We start from the raw sequence: 23,827 nt of genomic DNA, 5'->3' as shown, positions 1-23,827 counted from the left end.
GCATAGAGTATCTGGGGTGATGTATGACAGAAAAATGCCAAAGAAGCTGAAAAGTAAGGAACATAAAACAGAGATGCAACCAGTACTACTGGGCAGTAAAGGAAGAGCTGTTGAGGAAGCTAGACGTGATGGAGACAAAGTGCCGGGGACAGATGAAGAAATGAGGAAATACAAGCAGAAGGCAAAGTAGCTCCATTTGCAGAAAAGGTCAAAGGGAACAGATTATGGTGGTTTGAACACATCTGCAGGAAAGCAGAAGACAATCTGGTGAAGAAGGTTTGGGACAGAAGGAAGATGGTAAGGGGAAATGAGTGCATCCAGAAAAGAGGAGGATGGATTATGTGAGAGAAAACCTGAGACAGTCAGGCATTAGTGTCGAAGAAGGTAGGAGAGTAGCACTGAACAGAGACAGAGATGGTGACATGTGACATAATACACCGATCTCATAAGAAAATGGGAAAATGGGGGTTAATGATGAGATCTCCTGAGGTGAAATGTTTCTGTTGTTTGATGGTGGTGGGATGTAAATAATGGCTGTTATAATAACAAGTCATTATTTAGTGTCAAATGGAATATAAGTAGCTTGGAAGTGTTAAAGGTGGTGTGGTTAGTTATGGCAGTGATATTAATTATGAATATTATACATATACCTTCCTTTTTTAGTGTATCTGTCTTTTCTAATGATATTGTTCCAATGAGGAACAAGGTTCTTCAATGCAAGGATGTAGAAAAGAACTCTTAGCCACTATACGGCCCCATTTTTGATCTCAAGGTCAAAATGTGTACAAATGCCAGAAACATGTACCTAGACCATGTGTCTCAAAGTCTTGCTCCCAATATCACATAAGGCACACAAATCCATTTAATGAGGCTTTCAAAAATAGTTATTTATTCATTTTGTCATTCTCTAATTTCCCAATTTATCTTATTCAGGATAAAGTAGGTAATCATAGATAAATGAATAACTTTTCACATCCCTCCCTTTTTCATCATAACTAATAATAACTAATTGCTAATTAATCCATTTTCTGTTACTATGTGAAGTAAGCACTTTGAGCTTCAGAGATTACATGGTGCTCTCCAGTCATTTGATAGGAAACATCAACAGAAGCAGGTGCTCCAGTCTTTGGGGACCTGTTTGTAGTTCATACAAAGTTTATATTCTCCTTCTAATAAATGCACCTTATCTTTTTTTGGACTTAGCAAAACACATAGTAAACTATTACAATCAGGCAAATAACTGACCACAAGCCTTTATTAATTTAGCACAACCAGGATTACATTATCTGTCAGTCTCTATGACTAACTTATAAATTACTATATGTTACTGCATGCAAGTATAACACAAACATGTACAAAAGTTTCTTTTCCCTGGGTATTTATTAATGGGCTCTGCTGAGCTGGGGCATACACAGTTAATTACAAAACAGCAAATAATAAAACAAATAATGTATATTACAGTGTGTTTCATAATTTATATCCTCTTCTCTTCAAGTCTGGTTATAATATATATGGATATACCTTATTAGCGTGAGCATCAATTGCTCAAGTTTCACTAACTTGTTACCAGTAGCTTCAGTTATGGTATACCTGGGGTCAGAAGCAAATTTTAAAATTGTTCTTTTGTTGGAGGCAAGTCCTAAAGTACCTGCCTGATATGCCCCCATACACCCAGACTATGAATATACTGCCTCCAAAGTCGCACAGATGCATAGAAAGTATATTTATGGACACAGTCTGTGTATCTGTAACAAACAAGGATACACAGATGAACATTTGGCTATAAACAAATGAGCCATGAGCACCTGAACTTCACGTAAGTAAAAGATAACCAACGTGTGTGTGTGTGTGTGTGTGTGTGTGTGTGTGTGTGTGTGTGTGTGTGTGTGTGTGTGTGTGTGTGTGTGTGTGTGTGTGTGTGTGTGTGTGTGTGTGTGTCTGTGTGTGTGTGTGTCTGTGTGTGTGTGTGTGTGTGTGTGTGTGTGTGTGTGTGTGTGTGTGTGTGTGTGTGTGTGTCTGAGTAAATAAAATATATAACAACAGTGTTCTTACCCACATTTTAGTTAATATCAATGGAAAAACATGACAAGCCACTTTATTGTTCTTTTTTGTAAAAATACTACATTACTATTATCATTATTAGTGTTACTTATTAAATTACTTTTATTACTGAAGTTGTACACAGCTAGTATCCTGGCAAAACTGAATTTAAACTCAGAATATACAGTATAATTATGTTTGGTCTGATGCTAATTTATATTTTGAAATCTGCAATAATGAAATAAAAGTATAACGTGAAGCCATACCTGATCTACAGAGAGCCAGTTACAGTGAAGTGTGAAAGCAGGTGGAGAAGCTGATGGGTAATTTGCAGGCAGTTCAAATTTCAGTAAAATTGGGGGCAAGAAATCAATTATGTACTCAAGTTGCTCATTTCTGCCTGAAAGAAAAAAAACAGAATTTGAATATGGCGATGAGATTCATATGGAGAAACAAAACAGAACTAGAAAACATTGTAAACTGCTTGATATGATGCATACTTCTTTCATGTACTAGGGTACAAAGCCCAGCAAGTGGGTGCGTATACCTTCAAGATAAGTGTACTAAAGTGTTTTAATGCACAACTTGGAGTGGTTTATCACTTGGCTTAGTTCTCCTTCTGTAGGTTACCTTACCCAGGCTATGAACACTTAATCCAAGCTAAGCCAAAACCTACCTGGACAAAATGGAAAGCAAACTTGCTTGTATCCTTTCTGTTGCCAGATTTATACCACTTGGTACTTTTAGGCAACACAGGAGCAGCCATAATATCACAGACAATACATTTTTACTTGACAAGAATAATTCAGTCTGTGAGAGGTGGCAATATCTTTGCAATTTGGAGCCATCCCTCTTACCCAATAAGATACCTATGAGCGTCACATACTACCACCCAAATCTCTTCACAATCACAATAAATCATCTATACTGGGGCTGTAAATAGTCACTAGGATTAAGAAGATGAGGCCTCAGCAGATATCCACCACCACATCAGCACTATGTTAACATACAGTAAAGGGTCACCAGAAGGGAGACCTCAAACCATCTAATACCTCAAACTCCATGAGTAAAAATAGTAACATCTTAGTAATCAGCGACTCTTGTAAGGCTCACTGACTCCACATCCACAAAACTGGACAAAGACGTGATTACAGTTAATTGCCTTTCTCGTTCCAAGACCTGTGACATCACAAAGACTCAGAAGGCTCTCTCACTAGGCAGATATGATGATGACCTAGTGGTAGACCACACGGATGTGAACGAGTTGAGGAAAATCACCCTGAGGGAAATGCAGACAGATGGATCTCTTGTCTTGAGTGGAATCCTTCCTTCACTCAGAATGGTACCTATACACAAAGAAAAGTTGATTGGCTTCAACAACTGGCTTAGTAGTATGAGTCATTCCAGGGGGGGTACCAGTATTTGTCAGAATAGGATGAGATGACTGACAGTCCAATTTGCTTCACTAAGGATGGTCTGCACCTCTAGCCTCATGGCTTCTGCATACTGGTTAAAGCCCTTGCTGCCATCATAGCTTCTTTTTAGGCAGACTCTGGCTTATTGACATCCCAGTGATGCAGATAACAACGTAGCCATTTCCAGCCCTAAACTACACCATTTCATGGTGGCTCTTCTGAACGTCAGATGTTTTAACAACAAACTGTCTGATCTTGTGGCTGTCTTGCAACTTGAACGCATACATATCTGTGTAGTTACTGAGATTTGGTTTCAATGTAGAGACAACACTCCCTCCATACATAGGTTTTGCACATACCATGCAACAAGGCCTGAAGGAAACTGCAGTGGCATTTCCATATTTGTCAAGAACCACATCATCTCTAGCCAGATTCCAAGAGCCCCACAAACTGAATACACTGAACTCCAACTTAATCCAAACAAAGCAAAAAATCAAATTATAGTCTGCTACAGGACACTCTCCATTTCCCCTGCTGACCACAACAGATTCCTAAATGTGGTTGAGGAAGTACCTATCATCAAAAATGGCTTTATAATGGGAGATTTCAAGTATTCCTCAACAAACTGCAAGATTTCAGGTATCCCTCGATAAACTGTACCTATACCTCCAAAGTCAGGTATGCCTAAATATCCTTTGACTTAATAAATAAAAATTACACAAAACAGACAGTTAACAATCCAACTAAAGGACATGATATTTTTGACCTGATCCTAATTACTATAGCCAGTATATGTACCCTGCCTCTTGTTTTTCCATCCCTGTTTATGTTTAGCCATAAACATGTAACCTTCACCTTCATATTTTCTTTCAAAATTTCCAAAACTCTTGCAGCCAATAATTCCGAATTTAAGGAGCTGAAATGGAAAAAAAACTTTCAAACTCTGTGATGAGGTATCCGATATTCACTTGTAACATCACCAAACTCAACACCAACAAAACATTTATTTATACAAAGGAGCTCTATTCTCACATAAATAAGTGCCTCGATCTGGCTGTCCCTTTTACAGCCAAAAAAATGGGAAGTTTAAGAACAATCCACTCTTGTGTCCCACCAGCATAAATAAACTATGTAACAGGAGAAAAAACATATTCTGTCATAAAACGGATATTAATTTTTCATATTAAAGACTGCATCAAGAATATCAGTGAGGAACTAAAAGTTGCTATCAGACCAAGTAAGGCAAATCATGAAAAAAATAGCTTCCAAAGCTAAGTATAATTGTAAGTCCTTCTTTAATTACATTAAGAAATATGATTGAGCTTGCTGCGCATGTGTCCGAGGCAGGAAAGCTGCTGGCATTTTATCATCACTCGCAATGATGTCAAGATTCAAAGATAAGATATTTGGCTTTAATAATTGGCTATGTGGCTGGTGTCATTCTACAGGGATCCACTATGTGTCAGCTTGTGATGAGATGACTGACAAGCCTTCCTGATTTGCCAGGGATTGTCTGCACTTCTCTTACCAAGGCTTTCACATTTCAGCTACAGCTTTTGCTACCCCATGGTGCTTTACTTAGGCCAAGCCTATCTGATGGACATTCCACCCTAGTAAATATTTAGTTAGGAATACATTTCAGTGGCGCTTCGCAATGCCAGGAGTCTAAACAAACACAGAAATGCCTAAACCTAAACACATTCATACATGTGTACTTACAGGGACATGGTTCCAACACAATGAAAGCGCTTCTCCTATCCATGGGTTTGGTGCCTATCATGTCTTCACACCTACTGGCAGTGGTGGGGCAGCATCTGTATTTGTGCTCATGACAGATTCAGCAGGCAACCAAATTTGAACTCCCACATGTCTAAATGACCCTACACAAGATTAATAACAGCCTCATAACTAGCTATTGAGCACCCTCTATGTCCTTTTCTGAGCATGATAGCTATTTAGCACCACAGCTGAAATCTCCATTAAATGCATCACCTTTTACTGTGAGACTTCAACTATCCATCAATTAATTGGCTGGGCTATGCTGCCAGTGGTTGGAATGTCCAGTGTTTCCTTGACATTATAAATGATAACTACTGTACGGATAGTTAACTATCCTGTTAGGGGCCCCAATACATTTGATCTTAACCTCACAAATATAGCCATTTCTTTCAAACCTCCATATCTATAATCTCCTCTCGTTAAATCAGTGTTAAATCAGACCTTAAATGATTGTAAATTTCCTGTAAAACCAGTAAGTAGTGACAAAGATGCTCTTGTGGAGCACATCCTTAAATTGTTTAAACTGAGCATAGCTACAAAATTTGTCCCCAAAATATGGCAAATTGTAGGGATGATGCCCCTACACAAGAACAGCCCTGCTACTGCCCAAGGAAACTATAGACCCATTAGCCTGAATAGTGTGATTTGCAAAGATGAGTGAAGCATCATATCAGGCAACATAAAATATGATATTAAAAACTTCATCAGGCTAGACCCACATCAGTTTAGCTTTGTTAAAGGGAGATCCTGCCTTTTCTTATTCAGTTTAGTTAACTTCTTCAAGAAGGTCTCATAGGCTGAAGACAGTGGTCATTTTGTTCACATAGCTTATTTGGATCTCGCCAAATCATTTGACTCTATACTCCATTCCAGTGTCATAAATAAGCTAACTGTCTTAAAAGTAGATCCATATATGGTGAGTGAGCCGACTGGCTGAAACATGGAACCCACATAATTAAAGTGGCAGTAGCCTCCTCAGAAATCATGAAGTAAAGGTAGCTAGTGGTGTGCCTCAGGGATCAAAACTGGGACCCCAGCTTTTCAAGAACTACTTCTCTAATCTCCAGACAGAGAATTAGACCCTTGGTTAATTAAGTTCACAGATGACTGCAAACTGGGCATTATTGTCAAATCTCCAACTGATATCCATTCATTACAATAGGAATAAACCCTTGTAGACAAGAGGCAAGCACAAAAGGGGCTAAAATTAAATGCAAAAAGTATAATATTGTCTCATTTGGTAAACAACTCTCTCCCTCAGTTTATAGGGCAGTCAATATAATAATATAGTACGGGATCTTGAAACCTAGGCAGATAATTCCTATCTTTTGACCATCATGAAGTAGCAGTAGTCAGAACTCCTTCTATTTAACACAACCAATATCTAAATGCATATCCACAGCTAATATCAAAAGGCATATCATCCAGGTCAAAAGAAGTTATCATTTCTCTGTATACAGCCCTAATTAGATAAATTATTGAATACAACTCCCTTTGGAATGTGCCTTTCTAGCTACATTAAGCAACTAGGAAGAGTTCCAGAGGTTCCTGATCAAGAAGATTGTTGGCCTAAAGTCTCTCAGCTAAGACGAAAAACTTGAATTGTTACCCCATTTTCTAGGTTTCTTACATGCTGCTGTTGCAGGGGTGATAACTGCCTTGCATTTCATGTTTTTAGGGATTCCATCCTCCTTGATCTCCTGTTTCTTTGCAAGTCAAATATCTCCAATAATACCAGAATTAAGGTCTTAAATCTCCAAGAGCACATTAATAAAATGCACTGAAGAGACAAATTATTACCCAGTGCCTATTTCACCTCTGGAACAAACTTACCCTGTAAGCTTAACAAAGTGACACCTAGTATCCTTAAGATTAAACCTGGATGATTGGATGGGTACCCATAAATGATTGGATGGGTACCCATAAATTTACTCCAGGACTGACTTACTTGGCCTTTCTTGACAGGGGGGGGGGGGGGTTACAGCATAAGTGTGGTTAATGGCAAGACAATTGCCTTTTAGAAGAAAAACTAAAGATATGTATACTATTACAAATGTTTAATGCAGAGCTGTCTGCTGATGCAGGCTTAATTTACAGCCAAGTGACCACTTTTACCCAGTGAAAATGTCACTCTTTTTTCCAACCTGTAATTCAGAGTAACTGCAAAGTACAGACTGATAAATGCTGAGTCTTCTAAAAACTGTGACTGCTACACACTAGAGACTTTAGAAACCAAACCTTGCTTTTACTTCTGATAAAAACTGACAAAGTAAAAGGCAATTGCACTGCAAAATCATCATCTCTACAACCTCATACCACAAAATCCAGAAAATAATTTCCAGTCTGACAAAATCCTAAGAATAAAATAGAGACAATGCAAGACATAATATTGGCTACACTCCTATCCCACAGCATATGAAAAAAATTATACATGATTATTGGTCTATGGTGAAGTAGTTTGAATTTTTTCAGGGCATGGAAATTAAGTTGAATGGAGAAGTTGGTCAATGTTGTGTAAGGTCAATGTGTGCACATTGAAAATGTTTTGGTGTGTGTTTGTGATGTGGTTTATTTGTGGATTAGGGATGGAATGGTTTGGTTATGGGTTGTATATTTAAAGTTGGAATTGCTGGCGTGGATTTTCTGGGTTCCTATTACCAGATCGCAGACGCAGTTTGTCAAATGGGACTTGATTGAACCGAAAAGAGTGAAAAGGCAAAATAGCGAAGCGGCTTTTCAGCGAATTCTTTCCCTGGGAAAGAATTCACTTGGTCACTTTCATTACTTTGCCGTTTTCGGCTCTATAGTGCGACCTCGGAGTTGGTATATTTAAGTAGGGGTTGTGGGGGGTGAAGCCCCCCACATTATGTAATGTTTTAAATTTTTTTTTTTTTTTTTTAAACAGAAAAATCACTGTTCTGAGGTTTCGTCGTTGTAAGATTTTGCTTACATGGGGTCGATTGTTTATCGTTCGCTTTTGTAAACTTGCGATAATATAATATAGACCCGATTCAGTGACATTTTTTGGGTTGGTTGGAGGTTTTGTAGTTACGGCATCCAAGAGTCCCAGAATGGTTGAATGTGTTTATGAGACTATGTTGAATCAGCAGAGGTGTCCAATGTTGAATATCCATCGATATTTGTATTACTTCGAGAAGGAAGTGAATGGGAAGAGGTACTGGTGTTGCAAGTGGAATCATCAGAGAAGTGAGAAATTGAGCTTTAACTGTGTTAATGTTATCTGATGAGCAGTTACTAAAGTCTTCAGCTCATTTTCAGACTTCAAATGTGCTTGTGGTAAAGAAGCATGTTGCATTGTGAGAGATGAGGAACACGAGGAGGTGTTTGCATGATCCACCCAGTCTGTCAGTGGAGGAGATTTTGGCTTACATGTCCTTGCAGGCTGCCATAGAGGTATCATCGAGAACAGCTTTGGGAAGGACTGCTAAGCCTATAAGAAGACAGAAAAGAGCAGTTCTGTGCAGTGTACATTGAAAATTGAAGGAAATGGATATTTAAAGTTACAGGATTTATTTGTGGAAGTTTTGTGGATGGTTTTAGATGTCTACCTTACAGAATCTTACTGATCTGGTGGCTTTGGAAATGTGGATGTGTGATGGCACATTTCCCTATAATGCCAAGTTTTGTCATCAGTTGTACATATTGCATGCATTTATGCAGCTATATGGCTCTTATAAAAACATTCTTTTTGTGTTTAGTTTAATGTCTAGCAAAGGCATGAAGGCGTATAATGTATTTTGGGAGCTTTTAGTAGACATGTTTGATTTCAATGGACTTGAAGTGTAATAAATTAGGAGTATTTCTTGTAACATTGGCTCTGGTATTGCTAAAAAAATGCCTATTCCATTTTTTTTTCAAAAATATATGGTTGAAAGTGCAGTTGTTGGATTTGGTTTCTGTATATAGTTGCAATGTTACATTTCAGAGCTATGTGAAGAAGCTGATGTGCCTTCCTTCTGCTCCTTTAACTGCGGTGAGTTCTACATATGAAGAATTAAAGCATTTTTCCTACAAAGGGAGTTTACTGCTGTGCTTCTTTCATAAGACTTGTTTTATATGAGGGTGGATTTGAAGTCAAAACATCCTCTAGTGTTTCCTCCTTCCATTTGAAATTGTCACTACTTAACTTCTAAAGAGTTACCTTGTACCCAGAAATACAATGAAGTATGACATTGATGTGTTTGCAGATTTTCTGGATCTCATCAGTTTAATTTTTGCATTTTAATGGACGTTATGACTTTGGAACAGAATCATATGGACAACTTATGTATGCATATGTCTGCTGGATTGCCTTTGTCTCCTGCCATCGTAATGTTACTAAAAAAGAATCGCATCTTCAGAAGATTTTGTGTAAAAAGGAGTCTTATGGTGTACTGGGATTTTTGTAAGCTATTTCTATGAACGTGAACATTTAGGTTTCTTCAGATTGTTTGATCATTTTGGATTTGGTAATCTGGTTTACAAACTAAAGCACTCATTTGTGATTTTTAATGTTTTTGTGTTCATTGTCATTTTAGATCTGCAATGTTTCTATTGTTTGGTTTCATTGTATTTGCTTTTAATTTTGTAGTTTTTTTTTGGTTGTATGTCATATAATTGAAAAAACACACCTGTGACAACAAAGTCATAAATATGACTTGAGCAGGATTCATAAAGCCATTACATCTGCAGCCATTGAGATATGGGGTGGACATTTTTTAGTCAGAATTTTTGGAGTACAGATTTTACTGTATTTAAAACTGGAACATTTTCCATTCTTGGCTTACTGAAGGGGTGGGGAGAGAGGAGATGCAGAAATGACATGAAATTACAAAATGGTACGAGCATGGTTTAACTGTTGATGGTCTGACAGCAAAGTTACATGATCTTTGCTTAGAGTCTAATATAATAAAACTGCAGTGTCAGTTGTGAAGCATGTCACAGACTCACCTTTGATGGTACGAAGATCAGAAAGCTATGGGTTTTGTCCCCACAATGGCTGCCTGGATTCATATATCAGTGTTTACACTACAGTACAGAATTAATCAGATGCTGCATTCCTGAGATGCTGTCCTTTGGAAAAGACATTAAACTGAGGTCCCATCTGCCTGAGTTAATGACAGTTCATGTGGATATAAAAGATCATAAGGCACATATCAAAATGAGAAGGGGTACTTATTTATTGAATTAATTTCCATAGCAATATCACCAAAGGCCACAAAACACTATTTATCAATTAAGCATTTTGCAAAAATAAATTAATATTAACAAATGACAGGGCAAACCATCAATGGTGAGTAATAATAATAAAACCAAAAACATAAAGCTTTGTTAACAGATAAATTTATAAATCATGTCTGAATATGTGACACCAGTGTTTTATGGTATCTATTTTGCAGAAATATACAGACTCTTTACAAGTGTTTTTAACATTCCATATTGTATTATGCATTTCCATTCCACATCTAACAATCCATATTTTCCATAAAACATAAATCAAAATAGCCCCACATGCATGCATCTCTAAAGTAAAGTGTCAGTAGAAAATCAATATCACTCTTTCCTCTAGCCTCCTCATATTAAAAGCACATTTCATGTAGTTTAAATTAGCAAATAATTTAGAAATTAACATGTTCAGAAAAAGTTAACTGCAAGAAGAAAAACATGCATCAGATAATTCTCTGTAAAAGTGCTCCTAGCTGCTGCCGCCAGCTACTACCAAGGCTATGGCTGATTTTCCTTGGCATCCTTAAAACTCTCGACCAAAAACCACAAACAGCAGGAACTTCCAAATACACCAAATACGAAAGAAGGATCAGGAGAATTCAAATACACGCTTTATTATTTAACACAAGTAAAATAACGCTATTGAAATCATGTTTTTTTCACAAAGACTTCCTCAGATCATACATGTGACTTGGTCAATAAGCAGCTTTATATACAATTAATTTAATTAATAAACAATTAATAAACACCAATCATGTTCATCCATTTTTTCAAAGAAATGTTGCCTAGTCCATTAAAAACAACTACTAAATCCATTAACTTTCTTTATGTTCAATGTTTAGTAAATGTTTAAAAACCTTTATTGTTTGTTATAAATTTCATTAATATACATCCTTAAAAAAAAAAAAAATTTATTAAAACATTTAAAAACCGATCCTAAAATATCCTGTGTATGTAATGAATTTTGAATTGTTTCATATAAATCCTTTGGGAGAAAGTTTTGAGTAATATACTGCCATCTACTGACTTTTCCAATATTGCACTAGTCAGATTTGCTGCCTTTAATTTCAATAGTGGTTTAACAGAGATATTCATTCAGCCTGGATTTTATTGCCAAATACTGCCACCACAATTCTCTGTAACCCACTAGTTCCTCCATGGTCCACCTTGTCTCTTTTAATTTGATCTATTACGAAAAATCTGTATTTAAATTCTTCACATACCCGTGAATGCCTGTATAATGCATTAGTTTCTTTTCTGCTTTTTATGTCGTATATGTGTTCATATATCCTCTTTTTCAAGGATCTCTCAGTTTTTCCGACATAAAAAGATGTGCAGTTTGTACATATTACTAAGTAAACTAATCCTTGTGACTCACAGTTAAAGTAACCCTTACCTTTTATCCACATTTGTCTACTTTCCAAAATCATATATAGAAATCCTATGAACATTAAGGGTATATTAGAGGTGGGTAATAATTTTAAGAAAGGTGAGAGACCTGATATATTGAAAGTAGGCACATACAAATGTGGTAGGTGCAGGCAATGTGAATTTGTACTAAATAAAGACAAATTATATTTAGAAAGTAGACAAATGTGGATAAAAGGTAAGGGTTACTTTAACTGTGAGTCACAAGGATTAGTTTACTTAGTAATATGTACAAACTGCACATCTTTTTATGTCGGAAAAACTGAGAGATCCTTGAAAAAGAGGATATATGAACACATATACGACATAAAAAGCAGAAAAGAAACTAATGCATTATACAGGCATTCACGTGTATGTGAAGAATTTAAATACAGATTTTTCGTAATAGATCAAATTAAAAGAGACCCAAGGGGTGGACCATGGGAGGAAATAGTGGGTTACAGAGAATTGTGGTGGCAGATATATTTGGAAGCCAATAAAAATCCAGGGCTGAATGAAGATATCTCTGTTAAACCACTATTGAAATTAAAGGCAGCAAAATCCTGAGTAGTGCAATATTAGAAAAAGTCAGTAGATGGCAGTATATTACTTTCAAAAAAACTTTCTCCCAAAGGATTTATACGAAACAATTCAAAATTCATTACATACACAGGATATTTTAGGATCGGTTTTTAAATGTTTTAATAAAATTTTTATTTTTTTAAGAATGTATATTAATGAAATTTATAACAAACAATAAAGGTTTTTAAACATTTACTAAACATTGAACATAAAGGAAGTTAATGGATTTAGTAGTTGTTTTTAATGGACTAGGCAACATTTCTTTGAAAAAATGGATGAATATGATTGGTGTTTATTAATTGTTTATTAATTAAATTAATTGTATATAAAGCTGCTTATTGACCAAGTCACATGTATGATCTGAGGAAGTCTTTGTGAAGACGAAAACGCATGATTTCAATAGCGTTTATTTTACTTGTGTTTTAAATAATAAAGCGTGCAGTATTTAAATTCTCCTGGGATTTCCTTTTCTTTCGTATCCTTAAAACTCTGTAGGCTCTTCCTAAAGATTCTGATTAGCTCTCCTCTAAAGGATCCTGATCTTCTGTAGGACTGAGACTTTGTTTCTGAAATGCTCACTCCAACTTTTGTGGCAGTTTCAGCTACAGAGTTGAAAAATTTGCCTCGGAAAATATTCTTTCTTGTACCTAGTACCTCAGCTGGAAGAGATTTAGAATTGCAAGCCTTACTTTTAACTCTTCTGCAACTTATATTTCACAATCGCAGTTTTCTTATGAATAACTCCATCATTTATGCTGATTGTAGACAACAAAACTTACCTCAGCCAGTCAATCCACCTGCCTGTATTCTTCCAAGGTACCCAGATAAAGGAAAATAAGAAGTTATGTACCTACCATAACGTTCCATGTTAGTTGTCTTCTCTCGCCTTCTTTCTTGCTTGATGGGTTCGGAGCCGATCCCTCGGCTCCGACTCGGCACTTGCTAAGCTCGAGAGTCACTTTTACCAGCTCGAGGCAGCCCCATATCCCATGATGCAAGGCGGTAAGTACCCAGATCTCATTTGATGACAAAGGGCAATAGCACCAAGCATAACATACTTCCCAAAGGAAGAAAGAAAACTTACAGATGGAAGAAGGACCAGGTCTGAATGGTCTTCAGCATAACAGTTTCTTATAACAAGGTCTGTCCAGGCCAGGGGAAGGAGGGAGGGTGCAAGAAAGAAGGCGAGAGAAGACAACTAACATGGAACGTTATGGTAGGTACATAACTTCTTAATGTTAAGTTGTCAATCTCGCCTTCATTCTTGCTTGATGGGACCGGCCCCTAGCACCTCTATCCTGGGTGGCTCAATGGAACAAACTCTTGAGGACTGTAGAGCCAAAACTGGCTCTGTCCCTGGAGGCCAAGTCCAATTTGTAATGGGAAACAAAAGTGTGAGGAGTGGCCCAAGTGGCCGCTGCACAAATAGTGTCTAAAGGAAGTCTAGCTTGAAAAGCTGTAGAAGTAGCTAAGCTCCTAGTTGAATGTGTTTTAGGTTTTGAGCACAGCTGTTTTCCCTGAGCAGATAAATTTCAGAGATGACCAAGAAAGCCATCTAGACAAAGTCACTTTAGAAACAGGAAGGCCTTTTTATTATCCGCATAGGAAACAAAAGTTGATCAGATTTTCTAAATTTTTGTTCTGTCCAAATAATATCTAAGTTGACGGTGGACATCAAGATAATGTAGCTTTGTTCAGCTCTATCTGAATAGTTAGGAAAAATACAGGAGATCAATGGATTGATTCAAATTGTTCTTTGAAGCGACCTTAGGCAAAAAGGTTGGGTTAGTTCTCAAAGATACTCTGTCTTTGTGAAAAACCAAATAGGGGGGGTCGAACCGAAAGAGCATGAAGTTCAGACACCCTCCTGGCGATGTAATAGCCACTAGGAATAAAGTTTTCCAAGAAAGATATTTCAGGGAACAAGAAGCAGCTGGCTCAAGGGGAAGAATCAAGGATGTCAGCACTAAATTTAGATCCCACTGAGGAGGAGGATTCCTGATTGGAGGTTTTAGTAGGAAATTCCTTTCAAGAAGGCCCTGCAGAGCCTATGGGACATAATATTATGATCTGCTATCCCGACATGAAAATTGGAAATAGCAGCCAATTGAACTCTGACTGTGGAAGAAGAGGAGCCTGCATGAAAAATCTCTGCTAAGAAGTCCAGGACTGCCTGAACAGGGGCAGTAAAAGGATCAATATTCTTGGCCTTAGCCCAATAAGAGAAACGTTTCCATTTGCTTGTATAAATCCTCCTGGTAGAGGATTTTAGCGAAGCTACTATGATGTCTCTAATGGGGTTAGAGATCAAAGGAAGCCTGGCTAAGGAAGGAAGTGGAGCAACCATGCTGTGAGGTTGAGAGAAGGGATTGACCGGTGCAGCTGACCCGATTGGTGAATCAGAAGATCTGGCACTGGGTCCAGATGCCATGGCTGAACCAAAAGGTGATGATGGAGGAACGGGAACCAAACTTGTCGAGGCCAGTAAGGGGCAATGAGAATCAATTTGGCTCTCAAAACGGTAGCTTTCTGGATAACCTGAGGGATCAGAGGAAATGGAGGGAAGGCATAAAGAAGTCCCTGGGGCCAATCCTGGGTCAGAGCGTCTCTGGGGGGATGGCCTGATGGAGGGAAGAGGCAGAAGAAGTCTGGACATTTGCTGTTTTGGGGAGTAGCAAAAAGATCGCAGCATGGACGACCCCATTCCAGAAAAATCTCTTCCGCTATAGATTGCTTGAGAGACCACTCATGAGGCATGAGAATAGCTCTGCTCAATCTGTCCGCTACAATGTTGGTTTTCCCAGGGATATGCGTTGCTACCAGAAACCGATGAGAGGAGATCGCCCATTGCCATAGTCTGAGCGCTTCGACACAAGGGGTAGGACTTGGTTCCGCCCTGTTTGTTGATATACCAAACTACAGACATGTTGTCTGTGTGGACTGCAATTGTCCCTACGGGAAGAAAGTCGCTGAGGGCTTGCAACGTTAAAAGCACTGCTCTCATCTCCAGGACATTTATGTGCAGATGGTACTCGAACGGCTGCCACGCCCCATGAACCATCCTGCCCTGATAATGACCCCCACCCGATCAGGGAGGCATCCGTGGTGACAGTGGCTATCGGGATGGGGTACAAAGTACCTGCCTTGGTGAACCTGAGGAGATGTGATCCACCAAGCAAGATGCTCTTTGCATGTCTGTGTCACCAGAATCTGGTGACGATTGGAAGTTGTTGGTATGACCATTGTGTGAACAGCATCCACTGAAGAAGGCGATGTAGAATCGAGCCAGGGAAGAAGAGTAATGGCCGCAGCCATGAGACCTAATACCTTTAGAACCATTCTGGCCTGTACTTTCTTGTTGGCCAGAATGATTCTGACATGACTCTGAATGTCTGAAACTCTTTGATCTGTAAGGGTAGCTGACATCCGAACAGTGTTTAAGTTTGCCTATGAAGGTAATAGACTGGCAGGGTGATAAGGATGACTTTTCGAAGTTGATCGAGATGCCCAAATGAGAACAAAGGTTTATTGTGTAATCCCTGGCTTGTGTAAGCTGATGCCTGGTAGTGGCTGACAGGAGCCAGTCGTCGAGATACGGAAACACCTGGAATCCTTGACGTCTCAGGTGAGCCGTGACCACTGCCATGCATTTGGTGAACACTCTGGGGGCTGTAGTGAGACCAAAGGGCAGGGCTCTGAACTGGAAATGACTGGACCCCAGCCGAAAGCGGAGAAATCTCCTGGAGCGTCTGTGAATTTTGATATGATAGTACGCATCCTGAAGATCTATTGAGCACATCCAGTTGTCCTTCTGTAAGAAGGGCAGAATTGACTGAAGAGTGACCATTCGAATCTTGTCTTCCTGACAGACTTGTTGAGTCTGCTGAGATCCAATATTGGTCTCCAGTCTCCCGCCTTTTGGGGACCAAAAGAACCTTGAGTAGATTCCGGCTCTGAATGGTCTGTTGTAACTGGCTGAATGGCTCTTTTTGCAGTAGTTTTGAGACTTCTAACTCTGCAATTTCTTAGACCGGTGGTACATCTGGAAGGGAATTTGAGGGGAAGGACTTTCCTCGAAAGGAATTATGTAACCCCTGGATAGGATCGTCTGTACCCATCTGTCTTGGGTGAGGGAATGCCAGGCTTCTGGGTACAGTGCTAATCTTCCCCGCCTGCCTCCAAGGAGGGACAGCCGGGCAACATCTCAGGGATGCTGAAAGGGCTTGTCAGAGAGGCTCTCTGTTTCCCTGGTTTTCGGACACCCTCTGCCTCTAGAGCGGCGTCTGTTGTTGTTACCCCCTCTGCCTCTAGGGGTAAACTGACCACGTGAATCCGGCGTGACTCCTTGGGATTTATGGAACCACATTTTCCCACCTTTCTGTCCTTTGGGATAAGGTCTAGAAGGGGTGGAAAACGGACTCCTACAGCAGAAAGAGTCTTGCCGTCCTGTTCGCACCTGGTCAAAGTTTCCTTCACCTGAGGGCCAAACAAAGCTGACCCATCAAAGGGAGAATTTGTGAAGGACGCCTTAAAGGGATCCGCAAAATCACATAGCCGCATCCAGGCTTGGCGCCTAAGAGCCACACCTGTACCTGCGGCTCTACTCGCCCATCAGCAGCATAAGATATTAGCCGCATGGAGGAGTTTGCAATGGAATTAAGGGTTCCTAGCTGCGAAGCAATTTTTCTTGAGCCCCTGCAGCTGTAGGATCCTGTACTACTTCACCCAGCTCCTTAAGGATATCCCTCTGGAGTCTGGTGAAGTGACATAGGTAATTCAGCGAACGCATAGCAAAGGTCGCTGAGGAAAACATCCGCCACTACCTATCCATGGTCCTAGAGTCCTTATTAGGAGGATGGACGGCACGGAAGGATCTGCAAGTTCCTTTTGGTGGCCGCAGCCACCACCATGGCATCAGCGGGACACCCTTAGTGAGGAATTGCTTGTCACACGGGCAGTGATAAATTTTGAAGGCCTCCTAGGGACTGGCTCTACAGAGTCAGGAGCTGCCCACGCCTTCGTGCAATAACCTGCATAAGGGGGTCGAAGGCGGAGACACCCAGGAGGTGGAGGGCCGAGATCCAAACGCCTCTAGGTATACTGACTCATCCTCAGAGGGATTGTTGGTGGGCCAGTTTCCCCTCTGTTTAAGGAGTTCTAGGATGTCTGAGAAGGAGACATCCTCAGAGGGGATCTAGGGGATCCCTCTGACTCATCAAAGTCAGTATCCAAGTGACAGACTCGGGGAGTCTACATGTTTCCTCTTACAAGTCCTCTTCCTAGGAGGATCTCCAAACATCAGGAGAATCCTCGGAAGAGGGGAAATTCCCAATGGGGAAACCTGAGGCGGAGGATCTCTGGGTCCTGTAGCAAGAGAAGTGGCAGAGATGTCAACAGGTACTATAGAGGGAGGAGCTACGGAACAGACTGCTGACTGATACCAGTGGCCAGCACACTCTTCATCACCTCAATGCTCCCTCCCAGGCAGGTCCGAGAGAACCCGTTCAAGAACTAGGAATTCCAGGGACCACCGAAGGGAAGTCTCCGAGGCAGATGTCGGAGCCGAGCTCACCAAGGCCGAGGCTCCAAGGGGAAGAGCGGTTCGGACAAGGGTCCGATGCCACTCACCCTCGGAGGAGACCATGGAAGCCTGACCACCGAATCCCTCTAAGGAAGGTCTCAAGAGGAGATAAGAGTAGAGGCTGAAGGAACAGAAGGGGTATCCATCCTCCAGCCGTAGCAGTAACCATCCCGAAGACTCCAACTCCAAGCTCTGGGGTAGAGTTGAAGGAGGAACTGTAACGGGTGTGGACCAACAGTCGCCTGTTGAGACGGACTATGTAACATTTGGGCCAGTACCTGTGACTTAAGTAATCAGCTGACCACTCTCTAGGTCATGGTCTGAAAGTCTGGATGACCTTGAAGATCGGCTCCGATGGCTCCGTTCCGAAAGAAGAGGTGAAGCCGGAGCCGAAAGTATCGGCTCCAAGGAAGGAGACCTCGACCTCTTCCTGGAATGAGCCATCGGAACCGATACTATAGATCCTGTCGGAGCCGAAGACTTATCGGAGCCGACAGGAAGCCTCGATGTATCGGCTCCAGCCGGAGCCGATACAGCCACAAAAGTAACGGTGCCGGAGCCGATCGGAGCCGACACCGATGCCTGTGCCACATGGTGGTCGGAACCGATCGGAGCCGACACCGAAGTGGTCGATGCAGAATCGGCACCGATAGCCATCGGTGCCGAAGGCTTTGTTAAGCCAGAATCGGCTCCAGCCGGAGCCGATCTCGACTCGGAATGAGTCGGAGCCGAGGCCGCAGGCTTAGACACAGAAGCCTGGGCCTTGGAAGATTTAGCTGATTTTGATGGAGCCGACTTAGCCGGAGAGCCCTCCGGCTTAAGAAGGCCCCTAAGTATCAGCTTGTTACGTCTTTCCTGCAGGACTCTCTGGCTGAAGGAATGACAAATAGCACAGGAGTCCTGCAGGTGAAGAGGCCCCAGGCAATACAGGCAAGAAGTGTGACCGTCTGTCAGAGACATCTTCTGACAGCACGAGTCACACTTCTTAAAACCTGAGACCCTCTCCTTTGACATGGTGCTTACACAAAACACACACACACACCAGTCAAAAAATTAACTTAAATAAAATACCAAAAAGGTATTCCTATAAAACAAACACACACACCCTAACAGGGAGGGGATGGGATGGGTAAAGTTTGACTAAAAAAAAAAATTAGAAGAGACAGGGATTTTCTGTCAGAAAATGTAAATAATTAAGTTATAACTAACAATTAAGGGTTTTTTTTACAAAAAGGGGCTTAAATATCAAAAAAGTGAATCACTTACCAGGAGCTGGTAAAAGGAGGACCTCATAAGCGAAGCGGCAAACGAGATCTGGGTACTTACCGCCTTGCATCATGGGATATGGGGCTGCCTCGAGCTGGTAAAAGTGACTCTCGAGCTTAGCAGTGCAGTCGGAGCCGAGGGATCGGCTCCGAACCCATCAAGCAAGAATGAAGGCGAGATTGACAACTTAACATTAAATGTTTCATTGTAAGGATATCCATAGACAGCTCATATTTTATGTTGGCAAATAAAAAACTGTCTTAGGTTCATAGGCTGGTACTAGGCTATCGGCCCTAAGGCTTATGCAAGCCTAGCCATAACAATTCCCTGGAAATTTTTCCCACAATATTTACTTCTCTGGGCCCCTGTCTAGCAGGGTGACTGACATGATCCCCGGGGTGAATTTCCTATCTCCCATCCAATCATCAAGGTTCCTTTTGAAGAGGGCCAATGCGGCGCTCTGCTTGACATGTATGGGCAGTCTATTCCAGAGTATGGGAGTCTCTGGGTCAGGAACCTATCCCTCCAGCATGTTTTGTTCATTGTGATGATAAGGTTTAGATCCCTGGAGCGTGTGGCTCTGAGGGATTGGGATTTCTTTAAGTGGAAAATGTCCAACAGCTTGGGTTTGACATGGCCTTGTATGTTAAGCAGAGATCGCCTCTGAGTAGACGATATGCACAGAGTATAGCTGGAGTTTTTTAGACGGTCAGCATAGGGCATCTGCTTTAGGCCTGTGATTCTTTTAGTGAGGTATTTCTGTGGCCTTTCCAGTTGTTGCAGATGTCTTGTGAGGTACATACCAAATGGGGCATTATACTCTATAATGGGTCTAATGAGGGATGAGTACAGTGGGACAATGACCTCCTTTTTTCTGGATGAAAAGCCCTTAGTGATGAGGTGTGCCGCATAGAAGGATTTCCTGACTGTTGTGGCTATGTGGTTATCGAAAGTGAGACCACTGTCCACTTGTGTCCCTACGTCTCTCATCACACTTTCGATGTTTAGTGTCCTGCCACCTATGTGGTAGTTCATGGGTACATGTTTTTTCCAAAGGGGATAACTATACATTTCTTGGCATTAAGCTTGAGCCCATGGCTCTGGCACCAGGCATCTGTTTCTGTAAGGCCCTTTTGTAGAATATCCACATCATTTGGGGATTCAATAATGGCTCCCAGTTTGCAGTCATCTGCAAACTTTGTTAGCCAGAGTCCCTTAGTGTTGGCCTGTACTTCAGAGAAGTAGATGCCAAACAAGAGTGGTCCCAGGACTGAACCCTGAGGTACTCCACTTGTCACTTGTCTGGAGCTGGATTTGAAGTCGGCTACTTTTACAGTTTGGGTTCTGTCAGTAAGTCAGTTGGCAACCCATCGAGTGATGTAGGGATTTATGCCCAGCTTAGTAAGTTTATCTATGATTCCAGAGTTGGGGATGGTGTTGAAGGCCTTGGCGAGGTCCAGATAGGCTGTGTGGACCGCCTTACCCTCGTCCACAGCTCTGGAGACCGATTCGAAGAAGTCAATCAGATTCAGGAGACAAGATCGGCCTTTCACAAACCCAAACTGGGTGGGGTCCAGTGTTTGGAGGTTGCCAATATCTTTGTTTATAAGTTCCATGATAATGCATCCCATGTCCTTGCAGATCAGGCTTGTCAGACTGATGGGACGGTAGTTCTCGGGATCCAAGGTGGATCCTCCCTTGTGGAGCGGGATAACTGCAGCTGTGCGCCACTCAGTGGGCACAAAGCCTGAGGTGAGGCTATGATTAAACATGACACTTAGGTGGGGTGCTAGTTCATTTTGTAGTTCATGTAGTACACAGCCTGGGATGTCATCTGGTCCCATGGATGCTGTATTCTTAGCTTTGGAGAGTGCTGTTTCTACCTGTCTGGCTGTGATTATCGGAATTTGGCAATCTTTTGGTATTGATATGGGCCCTTTAGGGGGTGAGAGGGGAGTGAAGTTGGCACTAAATCGATCTTCCAGGATATTGGCAATATCCTTGGGATCAGTATATTTAATGCCATTCTGTTGTAGCTCAGAGCAGATCTGAGCATTGCCATTTAGATTCATGACATAACTATAGAATGCCTTGCGGTTGTCTTTGGAATCTTTGGCAATTTTATTTTCATAACTAGCATTTGAGGATTTTATGAGGGATCTCAGCTTCTTACTGAGGCTGGTGAGGGAGCTTTTTGCATTCTGGGATTTTCCTCTTTTCTGCAACAGTTTCTTCCTTCTGTTGTATAGTTTGTTTATAGCAGGGGACCACCAGATTGGCTTCCTTTTTTGGAGAAGAGCATCTTGGTTCTATTTGGGATGGCATGATTCATGCACGAGTGGATGTGTTCATACAGTGCCTTAGTGTAGGATTCTGCAGTAGAACTTCCAGATCCCGTCTGCATGGGTGTTGTGAAGTTTGTCACTTCTGGACTTCAGTAGCATGAAGTTGGCTTTGGAGAAGTTTTTTAAGGAGGTTTCCTTACTGAGGGGTGGGGGTGGGATGTGGATGTCAAGGGTGATTTGCTTATGGTCAGACCTGACCAACGAGGGGGTGACCACTGATGTGGAGCATCTATCTCCCATGTTGGTAATGACCAGGTCTAGAATATTGGAGCCCCTGGTGGGACAATGGATTCGTTGATCCAGGGCGTTGGAATTTATGAATTCCAAGAACCGTTGGGAAAAGGAGTTGGTACCCGATTAGTTTTTCCAATTAATGGCAAGGTAGTTGAAATCACCCAGTTTTAGGGTGTCTGGTTGTATCTTAATATTTTCCAGTATGTTTAGGAAGGTGTAGTGAGAATCTTGGGGTATGGTGGGGGATCTGTAGCAAGCTACAATTTGGATTGCAGTCTTACCTAGTGTTACTTGCACCTGGAGAATTTCAGATGCATTGTGTTGGGCAACTAGCCTGGAGGTGTGAATATCCTTGGTGAATATGGACACTCCTTCACCTTTAGTGTTTCTATCTTGGTTTTGTGGCCAAAAAGTGTGGTAAGAATTGTAGCCTGGTATTGCAGGGGTGCTCTCTGGAGCCCTGAACCAGGTCTCAGTCACTGCACAGATATCGATGTCCTCCATTTTTAGGAGTGCCTCGAGAGAGTGCATTTTGAGGTTTAGACTTCAAGCATTGAGTAGCATTACCTTCAGATTTTGCATGCTTGTATCTGTTATGGTGGTGGTTTTATCTTTTGAACCTTGCCTAAAAAAGGCACTATAGGGGTGGCAAGAGCTTTAGCCAGTAACCTGAATCCCAGGGGTGACAGGTGCAGACCATCTCTGGCAAAGCATCGTGGTTTGTCGATCATGTCTTCCCAGGCAGACAAATACTGGATCCCCTTTGAATGACACCAGAAGCTTAGCCAATTGTTGAAGTCAATCATTTTGTCCTTATACTGTGGTATCATTCTGGGCGAAGGCAGGATGCTACTCAGGGCTAGGGTCATACCTGCCTGGGTCACATGATCCAAGAGCTCTTTCATGTCTCTTTTCATATAGTCCAGGGAGGTACGTCTCAAGTCATTTACTCCAGCATGGACAATGACAGAGTCGTATTTGTACTTGTTGTGGAGTGACTTGAGTGCATGTGTTATGTGGCAGATCCTGGCACCCGACAGGCAGCTGACTGTAATTTTCTCCTTGTTCAGCCTGGTGAGTGGAACATCAGTGTGCCTGACTACAGAGTCACCTATGACTAAAGTGTTGGGCACATTGTCTTGCCTTTGGGGCTGTTGTTGGGTGGCACACTGGTGTTGTGAGTTATGTCACTTTGGTTGTGACTGGTGTTTGTTTGCATTTTGGCTTTGGAGGTCCTTGTTGCTTGGTCAGGTTAATGATAAGGGCCTCCGCATATGTGGGTTTAGTGTTGCTATGTGTGGGAGTTGATGGTGTGGGTTTTGAAGGGCTATGAGTTGCTAGAGGTGTAATGCAGGTGTTAGCCTTCTCCTCTTGACTGTCTAGCACAGTCTTGACTGGAGAGAGCTTTGCTTCCAGTTTGGCTATGTAAGTGCATCTCTCGCAGGTTGTAGTGTTGGGTGGTAGGAGGAGAGGATTATCTGTGTACATGAGGCAGTTGCCGCATTGCCCCAGTATGCCCAGATTCACCAGGTGGACAGGAGAAATCACTGGAAGCTGACCCTTGGACATGCCTGTTTAGGTGTTTTTTTTATAAGGTTTAAGAGCTGTTTTCCCTTACCTTTGCAAGGTACTTTGCAATTGTAGGCTGTTTAGTGCCTATGATTAATATTTCCTTATTGACAAGGAGAGCTGAGTGCTTGTATCAGTTTCAGGCTTCCTAGTGCTTTCCAGCAGGTTCTAGAGCAAGTGCTAGTCACAGGGGTTCAGATTTTAGTGCTACTACTGAGAAACCAGCTAGTTTTAAGGGAAAATTTCAAGAGCAGATTTTCTGGCACCTGGAATAGTTTAACTGTAGCCTCGTAGTGCTGCACGATGTGAAAAATGTGCAAACACACACGTTTTTAAGCCAGAAAGTTGAAAGGGATAGAAATCAGCCCAAAAAGGCTAATAAA

At 41.4% G+C, this 23,827-nt stretch overlaps 1 protein-coding gene across 4 annotated transcripts in view; it reads right to left on the bottom strand.

The window, feature by feature from the left end:
- LOC122799895 (E3 ubiquitin-protein ligase RNF14-like) overlaps positions 1 to 23,827 on the bottom strand; it is a 513,500-nt gene that overhangs the window by 234,313 nt on the left and 255,360 nt on the right. For all 4 annotated transcript variants that reach the window (XM_044069272.1, XM_044069274.1, XM_044069273.1 and 1 more), the window contains exon 3: positions 2,307 to 2,440. In XM_044069272.1, coding sequence (XP_043925207.1) covers positions 2,307 to 2,440 — 134 coding nt within the window. The remainder of the gene's footprint in view (positions 1 to 2,306; positions 2,441 to 23,827) is intronic.

The sequence above is a fragment of the Protopterus annectens genome, chromosome 4.part0 (assembly GCF_019279795.1).
Source record: "Protopterus annectens isolate FY-2018-M chromosome 4.part0, PAN1.0, whole genome shotgun sequence".
NCBI lineage: Eukaryota > Metazoa > Chordata > Ceratodontiformes > Protopteridae > Protopterus > Protopterus annectens.
The sequence above is the reverse complement of the archived record's forward strand: the minus strand, read 5'-3'. Positions and strand labels throughout refer to the sequence as shown.